The sequence below is a fragment of the Lathamus discolor genome, chromosome 1 (genome assembly GCF_037157495.1).
Source record: "Lathamus discolor isolate bLatDis1 chromosome 1, bLatDis1.hap1, whole genome shotgun sequence".
NCBI lineage: Eukaryota > Metazoa > Chordata > Aves > Psittaciformes > Psittacidae > Lathamus > Lathamus discolor.
Genome location: NC_088884.1, coordinates 91,315,303 through 91,334,863, shown reverse-complemented (window position 1 = coordinate 91,334,863; position 19,561 = coordinate 91,315,303). Strand labels below are relative to the sequence as shown.

Sequence of the window (19,561 nt, the reverse complement as noted above, 5' to 3'; positions counted from 1 at the left end):
ACAAAACACACCAGTCACCTATTTTGGTTTTACAGAAAAGCTTAAAAACCTATTTAGCTATGTACTTATGCTATGCATAGACTACATATCTCATTGAATTTAGAGCATCTTCTCCAACCATGATACAAAGGATTTCAGAAGTTGCAATCATATTAATCATATTGCCCTGTAATCATATTAGGGCAATACTATGAGTGGCACATAATATTTAAAGAACTAATAACCTTTTCTGGGCTTTTGTTAAAGAACATAGTGATCAGAGCAATCCAGCTTCTCTTTATCTGGATGGACTGGCGTTTTGGTCATGATTATGTGTCTCCATCATGGAAAGCATGACGCCTGCTTCAAATTACTAGTTCAGCTGCTAACAGCTACAGGCATACCCATAAATTAACTTTAGTCATCAAAAAGTTTCTTTAGAGGCACAGGATTTAGAGGCACAGGGATGCTTTTTTTTTTTTTTTAAAGTATGCTAGTTTCAACTCTACAAAAAAAAAAAATTGCACAGGATTTTAAGTCAGTGACAGTTCAACCATCAGCTCTCTTTCCATGCTGCCACTGAAATGGCTCTCAACAATATAATGGCCGTTTCACTCTGATACATCTGAACTACCATGTTGAGATGTGGAGGTTCTCCAGCAACACAAACTTTTTTCATATAAATTAATATATCGTTTCAGTATCAAGGTAGCCACAGGATTAAAAAAAAAAAAAAAAAAAAAAAGCCTGTTAAAAATACGACTAGCTCATTGAGATACATTCTGCCTCTAGAAGATGCTTGTGTTACAAAACCAGCAGCACTTGTAGTAACAGTTTTCAAAAGCAGATCGTCCTTTCTAAAGTGACCCTGATTATCCTGAAAACTCAGCCATATCCTGTTTGATAAAACTGACAGTTTTAACCATAAAGCTTCAATTACATCAACCTCATCTGTAAATATTTCTTCATACCAGTGCTGTTCTTCTAATGAAATGAATTGGAAAAGCCTGGTGAAAGCAGTAATAGCTAAACTGAAATGCACCTTTTCTCACTAGCACGTGAAGCAGCTCTCTGCTCAGCATTTAAAATGATTTAAGCTGGTACAAATATTGGTGTACCAAACTAACCCCTTTCTCAACACAGTCACTGCCAGCACTTACTTGCCTTTGCTTAATTTATTTCCCTTCCACACACCATACAAGCCACAGCAGCCAGGCCAGACCCATGTTGACAAGAACACCAGTACATAGAACATTCCTAATATAAAAATATTTGCTACATTAAACTTGTACATTAACCCAACTCTGTAAGCCTTAACAAGTTCAGCACACTTATATTTCCCTTAACAAGTTCAGTACACCTAAATTCCCCTCCCTCACAAATCAAATGCTATTATATTTATATATTTATATTTTCTATTATATTTTCTATAACATTTACTTTTGGTAAAGGTTTCTTGTACTATATCCAAGATGTTCCCCAGAAAAAACTGCCTCCTAATTCTGGCAAAACTATGGCTGCTTTATGTTGGCTTTTTGGCTTTTGATACAGCAAATGCTACTACACAATTAGATTGTCACAGACAACACATAGCGGGGTTTGCACTCTTCATGAATTAACAGCAAGACAGTTTAGTGCAGCCTTACCACATAGACTGTACGACTATCCACATCCTTCGGTTGCTCACCCAGTGGTTGGCGTCTTCTGATCCTTGTTCCTTCTAAATCCAACTAAAAGTAAGAAGAAATGAACAATTTCCATCAGACTATTGCCTACTTTACATTACAGCAACATCAGCAAATGTTGAAGACTGAAATATGAAATACCTCTACAACAGATGAACTTTTAACTGCTCGGGCTATCAATTTTCCATCAGTCGTCAACTTTTTCATTTTGTTGAAGGAAACAAGAAGTGATATGTCGACATCTAAGCATAAAATAAGGCACAATGAGGAACTCAGGGTAATCTGACATTAAGATTCCACTACTAAAAACAATCTGCAAATCATTAGGGCAGTCTATAACCTTGCTGCTGAGGATTTGGAGAAAATTTTCACCATCAAAATTCAAGTAAACCCATCATTTGATTTTCTTTTGTGCCAACTTTTATCAAAGGGATTTTGTTCTTTTACCTCCCCACTGATAACTAATGTCTTCAAAAAGAAAGGAAGAAAACCCCCTTTCTGATGTAGCTTTGCAATACTAAACCAGTTTGCATTGAAAACATGCCTCTCCTTCAAGTACTCAATTAAGTGTTTAACCCGGGCTTCTAAAAAAAGCCCCTGCTTACACTTCAATTTCAATGAGTCAGAACTGAGCTAATTTTCCTACTCTGAAGTCAAATTAGCCACATCAAAACTTGTCTAAAGGAAAGAAAACCCATAGTAGCCTTGCATGTAAACACACAATTGCTAACATCAAAAACTTGCGCAGAAAACATGACAAGAAGTATCTATATCTAACCAAAAATCCAAATTGCATTTTAGTTTCTAAATATATCTACCCTACAAGTCCAGTACTGCACCTCCAAGGGGGTTTGTTTACTCTTGAAATTGCACAAACTCACATGGTGGGGGGGCGAAATAAAAAATTGTGTATCCCAAACAGTCATTTTTACCTTCACATGTGCCTATAACTTAGGGCTGGTAGTAAAGGAACAGGAAAGACAAACACTAAATGCAATTTCTAAAAACTGGTACCAAGCGTTGCCTCCCAAGCCACTAATCCTGCTGCTGGTTTCCAGCATGGAACTACTGCTTTCCCCAGGAACAGATGTGAACCTCAAAATAACTTGTAACTGTCACCAGGAATACAGTCAAGAATCTGTTCACTGAAATATAGTGAATATAAACTTACAGCCATCTCTGGACTTCTCTATTTGCTCTCGGAGAAACCTGTCTTTGTGGAGATTGACATCCCCAAACCAGAAATCCACTTGTTTCACTATATCCGCGAGCACCTGTTTAACCCTTGACCTCTTCCTTTTCTCTCTCTCTTTCTTTTGTTCAGTGCTTTCTTCCTCCACGGCTTTGTCTCTCGCCGTTTCAGTCTCCATTCCTGTCATTCTGCCAACTGGAAGTTAAATGTAACCTTTGAGAAAAATCAAAATAGTCTTATTTCAAGCAGGAAACATTCTTGGTTTAGCTGACTTGAAAAACTTCATCCCCTGTGAGACTATCTGCCATTCATGCATCTGCCATGCACCATACAAAAATACAAAGCATACAAGAAGATGAGGAAAATTAGGTTGCACAATAACTATGAGGTGAAGACTAAGCTAGAACTCATGTCTCATGGCAGCTATTAGCACCCTTTAGCACAGAGATCCACTGGAGGCAAGTTGGTACCAAACTGCAGGCTTTTAATTTATGATTTGTTTCTGAACACCTTGGGAACAGCCTGTCCTCACCATCAAATTGCCAACAGCAGCTTTTGAATGCCAGCACCAGTCATGGGATTCACAGCTTCAAATGATGTTGCAAGTTACAGACCAGCAGCACTCTTAAATATTTTATATATATATATATAAGCATAGAATGATTAGGAAAGGACTAATCTAGTTCTAACCCCCTGCCATGGCTAGGGATGCCTCACACTAGACCATGTCACCCAAGGCTCTGTCCAACCTGGTCTTGAATATTGCCAGGGACAGAGCACTGTCGTGCTCTATCAGCCCATAACTAGGAACTATGCAGCCCCTCATTCACTCCTCCCCCTTCTTCCTCCCTCCACACTCCTGGAGGGATGGGGGGGAGAATCAAAAGAATGTAGAGAGGTTGAGATAAGAACAGTCCAGTAATTAAGGTATAATACAAAACTACTACTGCTACTACTACTAATAATAATGATAAGAGGAATAAAAGCGGAGAGAATACAATTGCTCACCACCTGCTGACCAACACCCAGCCCAACCTGAGCAGCGATCTGGGCCTTCCCGGTGACACCCCCCAGTTTATATACTGGGCATGACATGCTGTGGTATGGAATAAACCTTTGGGTAGTTTGGGTCAGGTGTCCTGTCTCTGCTTCCTCCCGGCTTCCCCTCTTCCCTGGCAGAGCATGAGACCCAAGAAAGTCCTTGACCGGAATAAGCATTACTTAGGCAACAACTAAAATCATCTGTGTGTTATCAGCATTGTTCCCAGACTAAGGTCGAAAACACAGCACTCCACCAGCTACTAAGGAGAAAAATGATTGCTACTGCTGAACCCAGGACAAGCATTCACCACTTTTCTGGGCAACCTGCACCAGTGTCTCACCACTCTCACAGGGAAGAACTTCCCCTGTTTCAGTTTGAACCCATCACCCCTTCTATCAACTACAGCCCCTGATGGAGAGCCAGAGCCCCTCTCCAGCACCCGTGTAGGCCCCCTTCAGACACTGGAGGGCTGCTATGAGGTCTCCACACAGTTTCTCTTCTCAAGGCTGAACAGCTCAAATTTTCTCAGCCTGTCTTCATATGGAAGGTGCTCCAGCCCCTGATCATCCTTGTGGCATCCTCTGGACTTACTGCAACAGCTCTATGTCCTTCTTATGTTAAGGACACCAGAACTGCACACAGTGCTCCAAGTGGGGTCTCAAGGGAGCAGAGGGGCAGGACCACCTCCTTCAACCTGCTGGTCAAGCTCCTTTTGATGCAGCCCAGTATATGGTTAGCTTTCTGGCCTGCAAGCACACACAGCTGACTCATTTATATATTATGTATCTATACATACATATACGAGTTACTTCTTTAAAGCACTCATGCAGGTCACAAGGTGTGTTTGTGTTTTAATAATACGTAACGTCCCTGTTACCAGAAAAGCAAGCTTCTTGCTAAATAGAGCTTACAAAAAGTAAATCCAAGCACCACAAAATTTCCCTCATAATAAACATGATTTTATTAGACTTGAAGACAGAAATAATTTGTTCTCTGCTCCCTGTACAGACCATTAGAAAGAACACAAAAAGCCTCAGAGCACTACACACTTCAGAAATTTCTGCAGAAGGCAAAGCAAGAAAGAAAAATAAAAGGTGGATTACATAGAAGACTCCTGAAAAGGCTGAGCCAAGGACCATGCTCAGTGAGCATGTATCATAAATCCAGCGGTTACAAACAGGTTACACTGGATACATACAGCAGCTGAAGAGCTTGCTACAAAAATTGATGGTACAACCTCCAAATGAGAAGCATCTATTAATCCTTATAAATAAATACAAGATAAATTATATATAATTTACATAATGCAATATATGAACACATGGCATGGCTGGTAATAAAAAGGTATGGGTTTAAAAACAGTCTTTGTTATGCCAACACTGTAAGCCACTCACTGCCAGTTGCCAGGGCCTAACAAAGAGCAGGAATTAAAACATCATCCAGTCTTGCCTGTGAATATGTTCTAACACATTCCTACTTGCAAGTCCCCATGGCAATCAATATGTGCTACACTTAGACATTTCCCCTTTCTTTGGTCAGGATTTTTTTCCACCAGCTGTCACTGATTTTAATGGCAAAACAAGTTCTGACAAAACCTCAGAATCATGCCCCTAGAAATTAGGGATTAACTAGAAGCAAGTGACTTAAATGTAGAGATTTACCTTGAAAAATATAAGATCTTTTTAATGCATCTAATGATCTTTTTTTTGTTCACATTTCAGTTCGCTGTAGCCCTCCCTCCTTGAAAACTGCCAGTCACCACAAAACATCATTTTACACCAGCAGAACAAAGTGGTACTGCCAAAAGCAGACAGCTTTTTGAAAATCAAATTAACACCAAAATTAAAGTAATTAATGTAGCAATCACCATATGAAAGCCTTCGCAGCTCTCTGCCAAAGCACTGTAGAAGGAAAGGTGAGTAGAGTCAGAGAGGAAGCCCACATCTACAACAGGATGACAAAAATCGAAATGGTCTTCAAATTATTGTGCAAATAAGGCTACCATAGCCGGCTATCAGTTTCTCCCCCTGCATTGACCACTCCAGATAGCCAAAGGTTAATAATCACCTTGGAAAGATAAGCCAGGTAAAAATCCCAACTGAAGCACAAGCTGGAGCTCCAATCAAGCCCTTGAGAAAGGTATTTCTATTAATAATCATCAGAACAATATACTACTTAGCTGAGGGCTATAGTGAGTTGCACCACTAACAGTAAAACAATTATGGGATACTTTTAGTGTCTAAATAGTATTAAATGACTGCAATGACACATAATGAATGTGGCCTATGTACAGCAAAACTTGATTTTAAGAAGGCATCTGAGTGTTTTGAGTCCCTCTGCCTTGGGTCTTCATTCCCAGGAGGGAGGTTCTCATTCAAGCTTAAAAACAAAGAGCTGCAAGCTGTGCTCTTTGCTCCCTCCTCTCTCTTCCCCTCCCCTCTCCGTTTTGCGCTAATCGCTTTAGGAATGTAGCTTAGAGAAAATCACTTTGGAGGAGTTTGGAAATAAAGAGTCAAAGCAAATGTCACCCATGAACCTATAATTAGACTCTGTACACAACCTTACATGTAGTAGTGCAAACTTTAACTCACCAGTGAAAGCTGCAATGCCAAGGTATGAGATAGCCTGCCGTTTGGACTTGTCAGCTCTTACACTGCTGGCCTCACAACTGCAAGCACTGTTCTGGTAAACAATTATAATCATCAACAAGCAAAAGCAGGGTCCAAACATCTCCCTGTTTAAAGCAAGCCAACTACTACCTCTTACCTTCCCTCAAATGAAATAGAACCACAGTGCCTCGATGTGCAAAAGTGAAACCAGGAAAAGAAGGGACAATTAATCTGGGGGGACTCTAAGAAAGGAAAGATAATGTAAATCAAAGTAATATATGGACACACAGATCCATAGTAACTTATCTATACTCTCTAAAAGGCAAATATTATGTATGTTAGTGCTAACCTGTACACAGCCAAGTTCCCAAGCAAACTGGTGTTGTTATAAAAATCTAGAAAAACATAGTCAAATTGATTGTAGTCCACTGTCCGGAATAAACATAGGTCCAGTTATAAAATATCCTTCATTCTTTTATATTAAGCACTGATGCAAATGCTTGCTTGCTTTGGGAATTTTAAATAGGAAATTGAGGGAAGGGGATGAAAAAGAACCATTCAAAATGTTTTCTATACTATGAAAATGTCTCCATACAGTCAGGATGCTTGCTCCTCTGACCATTCACTCCAAAATAAACGCAAGTATTTAGCAAACCTGAAATACTTGCAAAGACAATCTGTAATCCACGTGGGGTATTCTTACTCTAACACACACGCAGCTAGAGCTGCAGCAGTTTGAAGTTCCTACCCTGCCTTGTAACCTCACTCTACAGAAAGCAAGCTGAGAAAGGACAATTCATGGAGATCAACACAATTTTCTCAACCTAAAAACAAAGAACCTCCTGCTCCTGTGCTAGTCCTGCTGTGCTTACTCCTTCCTCTGTCATCACAAATGGATTTTTAATAAGATGCAGGCCCACAGCACAGAACTATGGTTACATGGATTCAGCTACATGAACCAACAGCTCACTGACACACAAAAAGCAGCACAGCTCTCATTTGAGTTGCTACACAGTCCTCCCTCAGAGGATCTCACCCTCTGGTACAGCCAGTTCAATTCAGACCTGAGAAGCTGCTACTTTCTGGTCCTTCCCTGCTGGGTGAGGGGGTAAACCAACTCATAAAGAAGCTGAATAAGCTGCAGAGCTGATGAAGGGAAGCAGCAGGAATAAGCACTTGGGAGCAGGACAGAAGTGGCTACAGAAGCAAGACACTGTGCTGCCCTGTTAGGAGCTGCACACTCACGGGAAAATATCTCATTTCTCATTCAAACAAAGGGGAAACACACAATGTGAAATAGATTTTTCTAGACCCAAACTTCATCTTTGCCAGCATAACAACTCCCTAAATCCCGGTTCTGAGAAGGCCAGCTGCACGGATACTGACCTCTGCAGGTTTCAGCCTTGCTACTGCAACCGCTCATGGACCTCGCGTGCATGAAAGAGTGAAGCAAGCACACACATCACAGAATCACAGAATCACAGAATCACAGAATCACAGAATCACAGAATCACAGAATCACAGAATCACAGAATCACAGAATCACAGAATCACAGAATGGTTTGGGTTGGAAGGGACCTTAAAGATCATCCAGTTCCAACCCCCTGCCATGGGCAGGGACACCTTCCACTAGACCGGGTTGCTCCAAGCCCCATCCAATCAGGCTTTGAACACTGTCAGTGATAGGGCAGCCACAGCTTCTTTGCACAACCTGTGCCAAGGCCTCACCACCCTCACAGGAAAGAACTTATCTCTCACCTGAACTTTCCCCGTTTCAGTCTGAACCCATCACCCCTTGTCCTATCACTACAGTCCCTGATGAAGAGTCCCACTCTGGCACCCTATCCCAAAGTCATCCATTCACCATGTACCCACCTCAACAGGGGGGACCCTCTCCCCAACACAAGGTACCAGGTCTTGACCCCCTGTGAATGCACCCCAGCCACCACCTTCACCTGAAGGCAAAGTCACCACAGATCCTCAGGGCGACGCTAAGGGACAGCAGCCCTTAAAACCCCGCCAGGAAGTGGCCACACACGTCGGCACCAGGACGGAAAGAGGCTCAAGGAGCTGGGCACGGGGAACGGGATGTGGGAACCACAGCAGGAGAGGCCAAAGCAGGGCAATAAGGGGCAAGAATGGCGGTTACCCGTTTGGGCTGCTACCGTGACAGGACGAGCAATCCCCTCAGCCCAACGGCCGCACGAAGCATGAGCGCAACGGCGAGGAGCGAGAGGGGCAAGGGAGTACAGCAGCGCCCCCTGCCCGCGCCGCTATCACACACCGCCACCGCAGCGACCGACTGCCCCCCCCCCCCCGCCACGCACCACCGACCTGTCGCCAAGCCGGGCCGACGTCACCGCAGAGGACACCGAGCTGTCGCTGAATCCTCTGGGCCCTGCCCTGTCACCATCAGTCCCAGTACGACACACCAATACCCCGCAGCGAGGAAAAGCCCCGCGGCAGCGTACACCCCGCGTTCGGGGTCACGTGGTTTCCTTCTCCGTTCTGGTCGCGTGGTGACGTTACGCGGCGGCAGCGGCGGGAAGTTTCGAACGCGGGAAAGAGAAAGCGGTGGCTGTGGCGGGGTTCACGGGCCCGATCCCGGTCCCGCCTGCTCGTCCGGCATAGGTGGGTAGGAGGGCGGCGACAAGCCCCCCGGGGATTAGTAACGGGGCGGATGTGCCTGAAAGGCGATCTTTGATGGTTGGGCCCGGCCCGCCGTAGGACACCCCCCTTCAATCCAAAACCGCTGTACTGAGGAAAATGTTGATGGCTAGTGGTTTAAAAGGGGCTTACCTGGCTTGTCCGGTGTGGTGAAAGTGGTCTCAGCAGGGCTTTATGAAGGAGTGCTGGCAGCTGTCCTGTTCTTCCCTGTTCCCACAATATTCAATATTGAATTACAGTAAGCAATTAAAGGTAAGCCACTTCCCTTTAAAAGCTAAAAGAGTAATTATATATCCTTTAAGGGTGTTAATTTCAAGGTTTTGCACCCTAGTAAACACCTGGGCACAGCTAAGAAGGTGGCTGCTATAAGTAACAGCATGAATCTCTCCCCATCTTAATATCGAATTCCAGGCTGGTTTGGGTTGGAAGGGACCTTAAAGATCATCCTGCTATAGGCAGGGACACCTGCTATGGGGACACATTCCACTAGAGCAGGTTGTTCCAAGCCCCATCCAACCTGGCCTTGAACACTGCCAGGAATGGAGCAGCCACAGCTTCTCCGGGCAACCTGTGCCAGGGCCTCACCACCCTCACAGGGAAGAACTTCCTAAGGTCTCATCTAAATCTCCCCTCTGTTAGCTTAAAGTCATGTCCCTTCAAATATTATTAAAAGTCATCCATACAGTATTTTTAATTATTTCCTCTACTATTCCACAGTATGAGCAGCTGTCAATTTCACCCTGTCTCTTGTGATTATTTCCATTGCAGTGATGCTAACGGATTGAATTAAGGTCCCAAGCACGGACACAAATCTCATCACTGATCAAATGCTATAAGCCAGCAAGTGCAACAGTAATTCACAGCCTGTGGAGATGAGTGGCTAAATAATGATTTGCTCCTGGTTTCATTACCAGTTTGAAAATTTACTATGATCTAAGTTTAAATATGACTTCATGGGTAACTGGTTTTGAGAGTCAGTTATCTTTGCCATGAATTTCATGACCAACTCCAGAGTCAATAAACTGGCAACAAAATTATTCTGCTAATAGCTTGTATTGTTTTGGTTTGGGGTTGTTTGGGGTTTTTTTTTTCTGCATGTAAGCATGTTTAGGATGATTTGTTAATTCTGAATAGCAGAAAGATCACTGGAGTTTTCAGAGCTGCCAGCCACTCATTTAAACAAATCAATTTCCCTGAAAGTTAGAAAATACGTTGGCATCTGAAAAAAAAAAAAGCCATTTTTTTTACCAGTAGTCATTCTGTTAGATTATTTTCAAGGTTTCTCTTTAAAATGCCTACATTATACCCCATTGTTTTGATGTTGTCTTGCATATAGCTCTTCCTTTGAGGAAAAAAAAAAAAAATGAACTGACATCTATTTTGCTGTTCACACATTTTCTTTACAACTCTGGCAGATTCTGAACATTTCCTTGTCTCTTAGGCCACGTGAAGATGTAAATATTTGTGAAATAAGCTGTTGGATAACTGTCCTGCTAAAGCCATGCCTTCTCAAGAATTTACTGTAAGTTATTTTTAACACTGTGTATGATTTAGGTAGAAATAAATTCAGAAGACCCTGTTGCTGCTGTATTATCTAAACATTATTCTTACTTATCATTATGTCAACATTTTCCATGTTTCAAACAGGTATTATACACTCACCAAAAAATGAAAAAATCAAAAACGTGGCAAGATGGAATTCTGAAGATCAGAAATGGCAGTAATAAGGTGAGCAACTCAGATTTGATATATCATCTGCTACTGCTAGACTGCCAGTGGCAATCCAGTTGATCTGTGACCCAAAATTAGCTATTTAAAATTCTATTTTTCCATTGCAGGGTGTCTTGTTTGATGATAAAGGACAATGTTTGGAGAGTATTTTCATAAAATCACAGGTATATTTTGTTTGGGGGTGTTTTTTTTAATGATTTTTATTTGTGTTTCAGGAAGCATTTCAAATTCTTACTTGTTAACTGAGGTAGTACTTTTCCTTATAATGGATATGAAAGTCTGACACAATACAAGCAATGCAAAGCAAAACCAGCTTCTGATTATTGATAAGTCATACTGCTTTTCCAGAACTAGTGTAGAGGTTTTATGAAATTTTATTCCTTTTGGGTAAAAGCAGTGTATTATACTGATACATTAAATAACCATAACTTGAAGCTAAGTGATATATATAAAAAACTACATATTTATCAGGCAGCTGTGCTATACTAGGTGTAAATTTCTGAAATATTTACATGAAAGTATTTAGAAGTCTTTAACTACTTATAAGACTGTAACTGTTTGTTACATAGCACTCATATATACTGCTGTTTCTCTCTCCTAGGTGAATGCTGGAGACGATTTAGAAAGTGAACGGTATTTGATCACAGTTGAAGCAGTAAAAGTAAATGAAAAATCTTTTGAAGACCAGCCAAGGGAAGCAGAAACTCCAGCAGTGGATAGGAATGGTGTAAAACCTGTTGTCCCACCTCAAAGGCATCTGTCTGTTGGCTTGAAAAGGATGTTTAAGGTATGTCTTGGTTTCAAAAGCCATGTCTGATGTGAACATGCATTTTAAAACACACAGGGCACATCTTTTAATGAATTGTAAATACATAAATGATGTCTTCCTGTTTGCTTTTTGAATTATAAGCCAGAATGTGTTACAGGTAGCTATTTTTTCCAGAGTTTACTAAATCTGGTTTAGCAGGATTGCTATTGCTAAGGCTACAATGAATATCACAAGGGCTTGAGACTACTTCTATACACATGTGGAATTGTCATATGTTTCTTGAGCAGGATACATTTTATGGAGCATGCCCTACTTTCAACAGTTGATTACAAAATGTGAAGTTGATTTCTGAGCAGAATTAATTTAACATTTCTCCTCTAGAGTTTCCGAGGGCCACGTCAAATTGAAAAGATAACATCAGCGATGGAAGAGGGAGAAAAAACAACGTTGCCTTTATCCAAGCAGAGTGAGGGAGCTTTTCCATCAAAAGTTTATGGTACCTCTCCGTTATTTTCTACAATTTGCCAGAAGGATGCAGAAACAAGTGGGTCTGCAGACTTTCATGAAGATACATGTACAGAGAGTAACAGCAAACACATATATCTCCCCTCACTGCTTTCAGCTCCATTTCTTGACAGATGTGAGGAGACAGAGAAGCAAAACTCTGATCGATCCACTATGAGGCCTGAATCTCCTCTAATTACTGGGCACACCAAATCTGGTAGTCAGAGAGGTGCTCATGAGGCAGTGTCACACAGCATCAGGAGCACAGCACAGATTCTGGCTCTTCTGAAATCTAAACCAGCTCAAGGATGCAGACAGCAAACAACATCTCAAGGCACAGAATGTCTTTCTAAGTTTCAGGCATCCGAAAACACAGATTGTTTATACAAAAGAAAAAACACAATCCTATCTACTTTTTCCGGCAAGCCTGCCAAAAGACTCATGGAAAATATTCAGCATCTGCCTTGTACAAAGGGAACTGCATATGATAACAAGGAATGTAATGCTGACATGCTTCTAAATTTAGCTGGACAACCTTGTGATAAAGATGTCACAGGACAGAGACTTGACAAAAAGACAAATAATTTAAGTCAAGATTTACAAGATTCCTGCAGTACCAATAGTTGTTTCCTACCTGAATCCACCATAAGTAAAGTGAGTGACAGTCAGTTTGCCTCATCCTCAGGTGACATTTTGTGTTCAGCAAGTCCAATCACCTTAGAAAAAAATCTCTCCAGATACAAGGAGCATTTAGGAAGTAACAATCTTGAGGAGAATTCATCTATGAAGTTGCAAAGTGTGTTTCAGCAAAAAAAAGCTTCAGAAAGAAGTCTGGAGCTCTCTGCAGGCCTAATATTGACTGGAATTGGAACTGTAAAGGAGGAATTAAGTATGCATAGTGAAGGCTGTCCAGATGAACAGGTGATGGAAGTTAATTTTAATCTACTGGAGGCTTTTGACTTTAATGACACAGACAATGAAGACCTGTGTGAAAGAGCTCAGAATAAGCTCACTGAAGGAGACAACCTTTCACAAAGTCCTGACTGCTTAAGGGGAGGAGATGTAGCACAAAATGCTGCACTGAGACTTCATTCTTGCTGTGAAGTAGTGACACACAGTAAAAACGAAGAGCTCAAATGTTCAGCATTTAACAGACAGAATGATGGAAATCACTACACTGGCGATATAACATCTCATCTTTGTGACAGCGATGTCATAGACACAGGTAGAATTGCAGAAGACTCTGAAAACCAAACCAGAATTGCAGTGGAACTTTTGGGTGATGGACATGACATAAAAGAGATTAATGAAAGGGAATTAAGTATTGAAGCCACAATTGACAAGAAGGATCCTGATGGCTGTGCAGTGCGTACCATTAATGGCACTTCATGGATGAAAAGCAAGCAGCCTGATCTTTCACTTGGTGACACAAATGTTAATGAATGTCACCCTAAAACCAGTATGTTTGAAAAAGCTGAAAGTATTTCACGTATTTTTACCAGTAGAACAATTTCTGCAATGGACAAAAATACTAAAAAAGATGTTATACAGCTTGGATGTGTGAAATGCCCAGATGTTGATCTAGAACACTTCGGTGGTACTGAGAGTGATGACATTAAAGCAGACAGTCCTTTGCTGGCTTTGCCACAAAAACCAGATCCTAGCTGTGCCTCATTCCAATACCCTGCAGAAAACCCTCAAAAGGTATTTGTCATTCCACATAAGGATGATAGTCTCATTTCCAGAAGTTCTACCCGTCCTTTAGAAAAAAGCCATTCATCTCCAGAGGAAACAGCAATATCTGAAACTGAGTTTGAAAATGTAGGGAGCATAAATGCCTTTCATGAAGCTTGCAAAGGTGAACAGTTAGGAATGGATTGCAGGAAATGCCCAGCAGTGGCTGACAATTCATCAGTTCTTCATTTGGTGAACAACATCGCTCTTCTAGGAGCTTTGACTCAACACAGCACAGCATTAGAAAGCTTGGAAGAGATGGAGGAAAGTAATAGCATGTTATATGAAGCAGAAACTTCTAAAGAGATATTTGAACCCCTTGTGAAAGATGAAGGTCCGCTTTTATTTTAAAGTGAATTCTGTGTCACTGTAACTCTGTACTATTATCTTTCCTGCTGGACAGTCCATATTCAGAAATCATATTTTTGGAGTGATGTGTTATAAAGATTCCCTCATGCAATATGTGGCCTCCAAAGCTGTGTCTTTGCTTTAGTTTGGTTAAATCCTATCTGTGCAATTATTTGCATGGGTAAGGTTTGCAAGCCCAGTAAAATGCAGATGTTTTCATGTAACAAGAATACCATAATTGTAACTTACTATGCTTTTCCATCTCTTGTAGCTATAAAACAGTTTACAGAAATGCCTTACCCAGAAAGTATAAAGGCATCTTCACACTTTGATTCTTCTGGCCTTATGGTAACCAATTTTTGACTATGCATATCTATCTGTACAAGATACATTCATTTTCCACTTCTAGAAAATAAAATTCTTGGTTTGTGAAACTGCAGAAGTTGAGCTAGAAATTGCTTGGAAACATCAAGTAAGAAGCTGATAGTGGACACCAGATCTCCTCCTGCAGACCCTATTACCAATAAATGTTCAGAAGGCCTAATGTATGACAAATTGCATATATTTACTTATGTTTAATGTCACGTTAGTTGTCTGGTACTTCTTCCCTACCCCATTTTCTTTTACCAGCTATTTTTTCTTTTCTTTCATTATCTTTTTGGATGCATAGCCTTCCTAGAATTTTAGCTCTTGGATTGAAATATGTTTGTACATTTAGTTTTGCTTCATGCTTCATACTTATTCTTATCTAATGCTCTCACTTGTCTTTTTTTTCAATCCATCCAAAGTTAAAGAAAGATTTTAGATTAAATTACTGTATTTTCCTGTCTCCTTTGAATAAGAAACATATATTTCTTATCCTATTATGGATTCTTTTGGCTTCCACATTAAAAGGCTGTAATTTAAAATGCTCTCTTGTATAAATGTAAGAGCTTTCTTAACTTTTCACTTTAAATGGTTATTAAATTGTTAGACTTATGAGCTTTTGATACTTTTTTGTGCAGCCTAACCATGTGCTCAATTTATTACTGAAAAAATCATCTACTCTACCAACATCTTTCTACCAAAGAGACCCTGAGACACCTGACTGCCAGCCAAAGGTACGATTTGAGTGGAACTGAAGTATCATGAATAGTGCCTCCTAAATTTCAATTCAGTGGTTTACTATTTATGTATCACAATTAGTCCTTATAAAAATGTACTCAGTCTTGTAATGGGCTTTTCACTGTTTTTTAGTACATTTGTCTGTGGGAAGTTTTCCATTGAGAGTCTTAAACTTGAATTTTACAATACAAAAAGAAGACTTAAACACACTATATCAGAATATCAGTTTTCTGTTGACAGAGATTTGTTCAAAAACTTTATTGCTGCTTAGTTGCAGGAGTGCAAAGGAAAAATAAATACATGGATTTTTTTTCTCTTCCTTATTTTCCAACATATTATTTTTGTGGTATGTCTGACAAGTACCTTTACTGACTGTAGATCCAGAACTTATTTGCATTTAATGATAACTCCAATATATCACATAGGCTGTTGTGTTTCAAGGGCACCAAGTAAGGGGATCAGCAGCTAGTGAAATAATGTCAAGAGCTCCCTGCTCACAGCTGGGAAGGCAGCACTACACAGGTAATATGGAGTTTGCAGCTGAGAGATTTTTGTCACCCCTGTTTTCAAGCAATGATGTCCTTTCTGACTTCAGACAGGTAAAACAATTTTTTTCCAAAGTTATTCTTATTAACCTTAGGGCAAGAAAGTCTCCTGTAAATGTAGGATAAGACAGTTCAACTTTACAATACTACAGCTGTATCAAGATCACCGAGAGCCAAACATAGTGCTTTGTGGTTAAAACCTTGCAGTTAGACAATTATTTGTACTCTTATTTTACTTACCTTTGCCATAGGACTATGCATTTGTACAATGTAATGTGGTTTGGTTTTGTGTTTTTTTTTTTCTCTGATGAGTTTCGCTTTGAAAAACATAGGTAAGTCATAATGTGTGACATTAAACAAAGAAGTTTCTTCTAGAGAAAAGTGGCAGAGGGCTTTTATAATTATCGTCTCCTCCTGGTGGTAGTAAAATATTCACCCCAGCTAGATCTGAAATTTGGTACTGAATTGTTAAGAAAGTTCCAAAGCAAGGGTTAAAACTTTCTTTTCTGGGTAATGATTCTGTTCCTCCTGGATGCAAAGAAACATTGCATACAATGTTAAATAAAGTATGTTTTTCTAATGCAGTATATATTTCAGTATTTAAAATAATTTAAGAGAAATGATATTTCATTTTTTATTTCGAGAATGGGCTGGAGATACTGAAGAATTCTGTCTAGAAATAAGATTTAGAAATAAGCTTAGAAATAGATAATATTTATATAAAGAAGATAAACAGTTTAATTTCTAACAGGTTTTTGCTTATACTTTTTGGTAAAGGCTCCAGGTTCAGAAAGTCTCCATGGGAATACCAACTTTATTGGGGAAGAGAATTTTCAGAAGAAGCCTAACATTAGTGAAGAGTCAAAACCAGATCAGTCCTGTAAGTGAAAGTAGAAGTACAATGGCAGTAACTGAATAATTCATCTGCATGACTTCTGGCCTTGGTGTGTTTTCCCTAGCATTGGCATTGAATATGTGTTCTGAACTTCCACCATGGACAGTGTCAGGCTCACCATCACTTTCTGACTTGAGACAAACACAGTGGACTTCATGGAAACCCAGTAAGGTGTGAATTGACTGTCTCTTCTAGATCTTTTGGGCTTTATTTCCTACATGTTCATGGTAGCAGTGTCTAATTTTAGAAAACTGTTTTACGTCAACACTCAGAATAATTTCAATTTTCTATGAGAAAGAGACAGTAAGAAAGAGAATAGTGACAACAAAGCTGCAATAGTTTATTCCAGTCATTCACTTGACATGTTAATTCTTCATCTGTAGATGAATTCATCAGTACAAATTACTTCCTCACTTGATCCAGACCCCACAGTTTCTCCAGCTTCAGGAAGTGAGGAATCCATTGGAGGCACCCAGGAGCCCCTGAGACACAGGATCTTGCCAAGTGGACTGGAACTTTCAGATTTTATTTTCAGTAAGAAATTATAGTTTATAATTGCACTTTGCAATATTTTTGCTGGAAAATCTCTGAGGAGTTTTGAAGCACAGCGAGTTGCACTATAATAGACAGTTACCCTGGGTTCTGAAATAAGACTGAGATATGTCTGGGCAACTACAGAACTTAGATCTGTGTTCATCACACGTCTTTCATAGGGGTGTGTGTTATATTTTTTAGAACAATTTTAAACAGCATTTTCCAAATCAGCTGAATTAGCCTTGAATTTCATGCCTCCTCCCCCAGTTATATTCTGAACATAATTATCAAGGCCAGGTTGGACAGGGCTTGGAGCAACCTGGACTAGTGGAAGGTGTCCCTGCCTATGGCAGGCGGTTGGAACTGGATGAACTTTAAGGTCCTTTCCAACCCAAATCATTCCATGATTCTATGAAAGAGACTTCAGTAGAGTGATTTAATTTTATAAAGAAAAATGAGCTTCTAGTTTTTGGGGGGAAAAGGCTGTAAGCTAAGCTTCTAATTACTATTACTGTTTTCATTTATTGCTCTGATTTAAATTTTCTTCCATATTCAGCTGTCCTCTGACCCACTTCCAGTTGGCACATATCAATGACTGCCATTTCTTACTGATAGTGAATTTAGTTCAAAAGGATGCTTGTGGAACTAGATAGAAGCCTCTTTATCTACATTGGGTAACATTAATGTACACAGTTGTGGGTATCCATTTGGAAAAAGGAGCAAATGTTAAGGTGGCTGTTTTCCAGTTGGCAGCTGCCACTTAACTACCAAGATTATCAGATTAATGACCTCCAAACCACAATAATGTTTAAATAATTTCTACCAGATGTTTTCTTTTATACAAGTAGAGTGCCTACAGAAATGTGTTCTGAATGTTAGGGTTTAAGTATTAAAAGAATCAGTGGAAATCACATTGTATGGAAATGTAGTGTGGTACTGCACAGGAAGAACTTAGAATTCTTTCCATATCTTATTTTTGCACATCTGAAGTTATGTCCCATCCATAAGTGCTACAAGTTGCTTGTAAGATATATCTGCCTTACAGCACAGGAGAAATCCAGCCATCCAGAGGAATGCAACCTCTCAAGAGTCAAACTCCCAGTTAAAAGACGAACTCCATTTGTCACTCTTCCTGCCACTGAGAAGATTCCTGACACAGTTTATTCAACTGACAGTGAGGAGGCCCAGCAACCTTTTGGCTCTTCAGTAGTCAATCTATGCAACAAGTCAGAGGTATTTCCTATCAGTGCTTTTGGCCCTGAGGACAGAAATTATGAAACCTGTGTGTTTGGAGAGTATAAGGAAAAGAGACAAAGCGAATCTGTTCAACCAGTGTTCCCTAATGTCACTTCACAATATAGAAAAAGCAAGTGGCTAAAATATCAAAACAGTGCTCAGTGTGACTTGATAACTCTGAACAGGAATGGTAGGGAAGTGACTGATGACATATGTGCTGAGAACCTCCTTGGAATACTGCTGGGTGACACAGGAGAGTACAGCACTGTGAAAAAAAGCGCTCCCGACTCTGCAGCTCTACTGACAGCAAAGAGCACCCTTGGTAAATGCTCTGCAAATACCAGCCACCAAGATTTGCATTCAGAGAGGAAGTTACTTTCTCCACACTTCAGTCAGACACCTTTGGCTGAAGCAACACAAAAGGTGTTAACTCATCTGAGCTGCCACACTGCAACAGGAGCCAGCCAGGTGTGTAACTGTTCAAGCAGATAGTTAGAAGCGACAGAAAAGCATTTTTCTGGACAAAGAAACTGCATTGATCTGATTTCCTGCAAGATATTATCAGTATGATCAAATGAAAAGTTTTTACATATGTAATAACACAAAAGCCTCAGCTGCAGAACAGCAGCTTCTGATGGTTTTTTTTTAAGTGGTATGACTAATCTTTTGTAAAGGTAATTCCTTAGCACACGTGCTGCCAGGTTTAGATTCTTCATCTGAATGTTGATGGCAGCAAGATGAAATAAACGCTGTTGGGCTATTTTGTCATCTGTAATTAGTAAGAACATGTTTTCAAGAAATGTTTCTTCTTACTTGCAATCAGCATTGTCTTAAGGAGCACTCATATCTTGCTTCAAAGCACAGTCTCTGATTTTTAACCAACCCCAAGCCAAGATTTAGAAGTTGCCAGATCACTGTGTTTGAGAGTTAATGAAAATGTTAGATTTTTTTTTTCCTTTTTTTTTCAGCACAAACTCATGTGTGTTT

General features: G+C 40.2%; 2 protein-coding genes across 4 annotated transcripts in view; one reads left to right on the top strand and one right to left on the bottom strand.

The window, feature by feature from the left end:
- Positions 1 to 9,021, bottom strand: part of LARP7 (La ribonucleoprotein 7, transcriptional regulator) — a 27,408-nt gene extending 18,387 nt beyond the window's left edge. The window contains exons 1-4 of one of the 3 annotated variants that reach the window (XM_065686090.1): positions 8,842 to 9,021; positions 2,836 to 3,069; positions 1,806 to 1,906; positions 1,626 to 1,709 (exon numbers count right to left, since the gene is read on the bottom strand). In XM_065686090.1, the coding sequence (XP_065542162.1) occupies positions 1,626 to 1,709; positions 1,806 to 1,906; positions 2,836 to 3,043 (393 nt within the window). In that variant the 5' untranslated portion in view covers positions 3,044 to 3,069; positions 8,842 to 9,021. Of the gene's footprint in view, positions 1 to 1,625; positions 1,710 to 1,805; positions 1,907 to 2,835; positions 3,070 to 8,656; positions 8,676 to 8,841 lie in introns of those variants that run through there. The other 2 variants (XM_065686082.1, XM_065686095.1) reach the window with 2 other exon arrangements.
- The window catches only part of ZGRF1 (zinc finger GRF-type containing 1), a 23,068-nt gene continuing 12,360 nt past the window's right edge, over positions 8,854 to 19,561 (top strand). Inside the window, exons 1-13 of the mRNA XM_065686118.1 lie at positions 8,854 to 9,138; positions 10,616 to 10,696; positions 10,822 to 10,902; positions 11,013 to 11,069; positions 11,507 to 11,692; positions 12,056 to 14,246; positions 14,532 to 14,608; positions 15,265 to 15,360; positions 15,790 to 15,963; positions 16,687 to 16,789; positions 16,869 to 16,975; positions 17,188 to 17,338; positions 18,384 to 19,042. Coding sequence (XP_065542190.1) covers positions 10,676 to 10,696; positions 10,822 to 10,902; positions 11,013 to 11,069; positions 11,507 to 11,692; positions 12,056 to 14,246; positions 14,532 to 14,608; positions 15,265 to 15,360; positions 15,790 to 15,963; positions 16,687 to 16,789; positions 16,869 to 16,975; positions 17,188 to 17,338; positions 18,384 to 19,042 — 3,903 coding nt within the window. The 5' untranslated portion in view covers positions 8,854 to 9,138; positions 10,616 to 10,675. The remainder of the gene's footprint in view (positions 9,139 to 10,615; positions 10,697 to 10,821; positions 10,903 to 11,012; positions 11,070 to 11,506; positions 11,693 to 12,055; positions 14,247 to 14,531; positions 14,609 to 15,264; positions 15,361 to 15,789; positions 15,964 to 16,686; positions 16,790 to 16,868; positions 16,976 to 17,187; positions 17,339 to 18,383; positions 19,043 to 19,561) is intronic.